Below are 4,743 nucleotides of genomic sequence, written 5' to 3' on the forward strand. Positions count from 1 at the left end.
TCCTCCCTGGCGCCCCTCGGCGCCCCTGTGCGGCTCGCGCTCCTCGTCGTCGTCCTCCACTCGTGGCCGCAGCAGGCGCGCGCGCCTGGCCTCCTCCTCGGCCGCGGCGGCCGCTTTGACCTGCTCGTCGAGGCGACGCTTCGTCTCCTCGATCTCCCGCTTCATCTCCTCCATGCTCCTCCGCTGCTCATCCAATTGTCGCCTTTCCTCGGCCATCTTGGCGGATTGCCTCTGCTTCTCCAGCTCTGACTCCCGCCAGCGCTTTCGCGTGAACTCCCGACTCTTGATGGCTTCTGCATCTCGGTGGTCGATGGATGCATGTTCGACGTAGGCATGTCGAGCTGCACGGATCTCTTCAAAGCTGTACTCCCTCCCATCGATTTTGACCAAGCTTGCCGAGTACGCCCTCACGTACTTGGTCCCTTCGTAGACCGTCTCCCGTTCAGGACTCGGGGGCAGCCTGGGTCTTTGTGATGATGCTGATGCTGTTCTAGATGAAGCAGATGACGATGAAGAAGGTGCACTCCTCTTCATCTTCTGTTGGTATCCTCCTCCCGCAGTGATTGAATTCGTGCCGCCTTCGGGTTGCAGGTTCAATCTTGTTTGTCTTCTTCTGTTCGATGTGCGTCGCCCCTTTCTCCCGCCTTTTTTTCGATTCTGACGCCGCGCCAAAAAACATGAAACGGGAACTTTTCTTTGACAAAGAAGAAAATGCCATAAATATAAATATTTTCCTAGAGCCCTTTGTTGTAGGAGAGCGTGTCGATGGGGTTGCCCTTGGCGTCCTTGAGGTTGTGGAACTGCGGCTCCAACAGCTTGGCTGCCAATGTAAGGAAAGGTGCGCACTGTTACTGTTACAGGGTATGGTGGAGCGTCGCTCGCGTGCTGCGGTGCACGTACCGGAGACGGAGCAATTCTGAGGGAAGACTGCGATCGCAATGGGAAGAGCGGCAAAGAGCATTCCGGTTATCACACCTGGAGGGCGAGCAGTAGTAGTTATAGAACGCGACCACGGTCAAGACTGCAAGTGATGGGATACCCCCAAAACCATTGCGGTCCGCGAGGGTCGAGGGAGGCGGTACCGAGGTTGACAGGCCAGTGCAGCTTAGGGTAGCGTTTGAGCAGGGTCTTCTCCGCCCCGGCCATGATGATCGGAGGAACGGCCATCACCATCGCCGTGGTCAGGCACCTGCGATTCAGCCATGCACCAATATTGGAGGGGGGGGGCGTTAGGTTAGTAACCGGCCACACGGGAGGGAGGGGGTCTGGAGGCGCGCGTGCCTGCTGATGGAGGTCTGGGTCAGGGCAAACAGGCCCGCCCTCTGCGACTTGCCCACCACGTTCCCGTCCTTGTCCTGTACCGCGATGCCCTCTCTACATCCGGGCACGTAGAGGGAAGAAGGGTATTGGTAGTGAGCACACACACACACATTTCTATGTTCTGGTATCTCCGAGAGATAAACATGGGCGTGCGTACGTCATCTCGTTCTTTCGCATGAGGAACACGTTGACCACACCGGCCGTTGCCACCGCCGTAAACGGCACAAACTGCTCAAACGCGGGGCAAGGGGACGGACAGAAGCCAGATCAGCGAACAATTCGCAATAAATAGATAAATAGATAGATAGATAAACGCCAGGAAGAAAGGGCGGCGATACTCTCGAGAGAGTGGCTCGGAGGGCCGGAGAGAGCGACGGGGCCTTCTTGACCAGTTGGCTCAACCCCGCGGCAAGCGAGCAAGAGACCGCCACCGCACCTGCACGCGTCATCGCGTAGAGTTGGTTGGTGCGCAGTGGGGGGAAGAAGGGAGGAGGGGGGTGAGTGGCAAGAGAGAGGGTGTCGCACCGCCGTAGGCCAGCATGATCTGGCTGTTGGACATCTGGTTGGACGCGTTGCGGTTGGCATGGTTGACCCCCACGTTGTAGGACTGGTTGAACCACTGCCAGAACAGCTGGCTCGCCATCTGTCCTCCGCACCCGACCCAGGCCAAGCAACCGCGCACGCCGGGTGAGTACTGTGAAGCGAGCGCGCCAGGGTTCACGCAGTGGTGGGTGGCCGGTGTGCGTACGGAGGGGTTGGGCATGAGCATGGCGGCACAGATGACGATGTTCATGGGCACGAACGCGGACAAGCGGAACGGCGCAAAGATCTTCTCGCCCGTGTCGCCGTGCACGATGGCGTCCTTAACTGGAGGCACGCGTGGCAGCACACAAAGGGGGTGAACGAGTGTTAGCCTGAGAGCTCTGAGCCAACGAGAGAAACGAAGAAGGGGGGAAGAGCACTCTTTTTGGCTCGCCACAGGTCTTCTTCCATAAAGTCGCGCCGGCCGGACCGATAGTCCTGGATCATGGTGAGAGCCCGGCTCAGCTCATCCTCACTCACCAGCAGCGTCCTGCACTCGTCCGTCATCGTCGCACGCGTTCATTCGCACATGGTGAGCACCCATCACACACCGCACGCACGCACGCACGCGTGGTTTCGCCCTCGCACGCACACGAGGGCTTCAAGAAGAACCGGAGCAGGAACGGGGCGGGAGAGGCGCACCGGGGATCCGTGACGTCGAGGAAGTGTCGCCACCGGCCATAGAAGGTCGACTGGTCGTAGCGCGGCTTGGCTGCACGTTGCGGCACACGCACACATGTGGAGTAAGTGCCTTAACCGTAGGCTCGGCCGACAAGCGCCGCACGAGCGCCGGCGGAGCGGCACGGGCGCGACGAACTCCGCTCGCCAGGGCATGCGGGGTAGGGGGCACCCCCCCCCCAAACGAAACGGAACGCAGACTTCCGGGGGTGGTGGCGAAGTATTGCCCCCCGGCGGCAAATCAAAACTGCGAAAAGGAGGGCGTGCGTACTCAGATCGAGCCGCAAAGACTTGGCCGGTGAGGGAGTTGTGGTGGTGCCTTCCATGAGCGTGTGCGTTGTGTTCCTTCGCCGGGCCGCTTCTTTCTCGTGCCGCGGCGCACTTCTCCACGTAGGCGAAATTTCGATACTCGGGATTAGCCAATGGGGGTTGTAGAAAATGATGCAGCGAAGACCGTTGCCGCCTGCACTGACGGCCAAAACCCAGCCGGAGCTCCTGGACCCGGTGATGACGGACACGCGGAATCTGTGGGGGGGGCAACATTCACCCTCCATTCCTTGTGTTCCTTCCCCGCCCAGGAAGTCAACCGGCCAAGCACTGGCATTGCGTGCCTCTCACTGCAGCACCACACTACATCCCGCACACCCTCCCCAACATGTCGGTATGACCCGCCCACCCACAGAGCACCTTGATATTTGCTGCTTTTCTTTTCTTTTTTGGTGAAGGTTGGGCACATTCCCCCCTTTTCTGGGGAGAGGCGAATCGCTTTTGGTGTGGTGCGTGTGGTCATACATTCCCTATTTGTCCCTATTTGTACGTTTTGCTTAGTGGCTCCTGAAGAAGGCAGCGCCTTCATTTTGAACAACAATATTTATCACTCTGCCGGCCACTCACCGCCAGCACAGCACCTAGCAGCTCAAACCTCTCCACCCTCCAAACCCAAGAAGAAACCAGGTCTGGGGCCATTTTTCTTTTGTTCTTTTTTTTTGTTTTAGTTTTGGGAGTGTAAAAGTCAAAACACTCAACGCGCTACCACACGGCTACGCGCGCAGAGGCGGCGCACGCAAGTAGCGACACTGGCAGCAGGCGGCGACGGGGCAGACTTGCACATGGACACGCTCGAGTGCAGCACCGAGCGGGTGGAGGAGCTCGACGAGTCGCTCACGGTGCTCAACTACGACGGGCGCAAGTGGCTCATTGGGGTGCAGGTGGCAGCGGCCCTCAACCGGGAGACCTTCAACATGTATCGCAGCATGAAGGTCAAGGGCGTCGACCTCACGCGCGCCGCGCCTGCGCACGTCGAGTGGCTCATCCGACAGGGCGTCGTCAAGGGCGGCACCCACTCGGTCACCCTCATCCCCTACGACACCGGCCTCTCCTTCATAAACTGTACCCCTCACCCCCCCCCCTCTCACCCCTCCCGCCTCCCGCGCTGCCCCATGGGGTCCTCCAAATCTCTCCATCTCCCCCATCCCGCCTCAAACCCGCCTGCGAGCCAGTTGGCGCTACACGGACACGACAAGAACTACCGCGATGATGACTGCTACTACTACTCGCACCCGCTCACTCGAATTGCGTGGATCGACGGTCGTGGTGACGTTCGCTCGCTTTGGTGGTGGGGTGGCGATGATGGTGGCGGGGTGCACGCAGCCGTGGTCAGCGCAGGGATCGTGACCACACCGTCGCCGTCGTCGCGCAAGGCGAAGAAGCCGTCGAGCGGGGGCATCGATGGCCTCACCACCACCACCACCACCGACAGCGGTACCAAGCGGGCGCGCGATTCCGTGAACACGCTCCTGCAGCAGCTGACGCCCACCTCCGAGCGCCTGGCGGCCAACGCGGCCACCAAGAAGCTGCGCGCGGTGGGCGGCGACGCGGCCCTCTCCTTCCTCGAGGAGGAGGACAGCGACGACTTCAGCGACGACGTGGTGCAGCCCTCCAAGCGCCGACGCGCCTCGGCCGCCACGCGGAGAGACCCCTCGGGTTCTTCGATCAACAAGCGTCCGTCGCCGCGCCGCTCGCGCACCACCGAGTCGCCGCTCGCCGCGCGCTCGCCCTCCTACAACCTCTCCGCCCTGCCGCGCCTCCAGACCTCCTTCGCCAACGCGCGCTTCATGCCCACCCAGGCCACCATCCCCACCCTCCCCGACGCCCACGACGAAG

General features: G+C 61.0%; 3 protein-coding genes across 3 annotated transcripts in view; 1 reads left to right on the forward strand and 2 right to left on the reverse strand.

Moving 5' to 3' along the window:
- The window catches only part of ACA1_094950 (protein kinase domain containing protein), a gene marked incomplete at both ends in the record, with an annotated part of 3,869 nt that extends 3,335 nt beyond the window's left edge, over positions 1 to 534 (reverse strand). Inside the window, one exon of the mRNA XM_004334850.1 lies at positions 61 to 534. Coding sequence (XP_004334898.1) covers positions 61 to 534 — 474 coding nt within the window. The remainder of the gene's footprint in view (positions 1 to 60) is intronic.
- Positions 535 to 734: 200 nt separating this feature from the next.
- ACA1_095060 (Sideroflexin 5, putative) lies at positions 735 to 2,906 on the reverse strand (the record flags this gene model as incomplete). The annotated part of the gene is made up of 11 exons (XM_004334851.1): positions 735 to 820; positions 901 to 975; positions 1,083 to 1,189; positions 1,252 to 1,374; positions 1,478 to 1,548; positions 1,659 to 1,756; positions 1,846 to 1,963; positions 2,069 to 2,187; positions 2,283 to 2,392; positions 2,545 to 2,614; positions 2,852 to 2,906. 11 exons carry the CDS (start codon positions 2,904 to 2,906, stop codon positions 735 to 737), a joined length of 1,032 nt encoding a protein of 343 aa, XP_004334899.1.
- A 181-nt stretch (positions 2,907 to 3,087) lies between these two features.
- ACA1_095070 (uncharacterized protein) overlaps positions 3,088 to 4,743 on the forward strand; it is a gene marked incomplete at both ends in the record, with an annotated part of 2,108 nt that continues 452 nt past the window's right edge. The window contains 3 exons of the mRNA XM_004334852.1: positions 3,088 to 3,241; positions 3,633 to 3,969; positions 4,231 to 4,612. Coding sequence (XP_004334900.1) covers positions 3,088 to 3,241; positions 3,633 to 3,969; positions 4,231 to 4,612 — 873 coding nt within the window. The remainder of the gene's footprint in view (positions 3,242 to 3,632; positions 3,970 to 4,230; positions 4,613 to 4,743) is intronic.

The sequence above is a fragment of the Acanthamoeba castellanii genome (assembly GCF_000313135.1).
Source record: "Acanthamoeba castellanii str. Neff unplaced genomic scaffold scf7180000084645, whole genome shotgun sequence".
NCBI lineage: Eukaryota > Discosea > Longamoebia > Acanthamoebidae > Acanthamoeba > Acanthamoeba castellanii.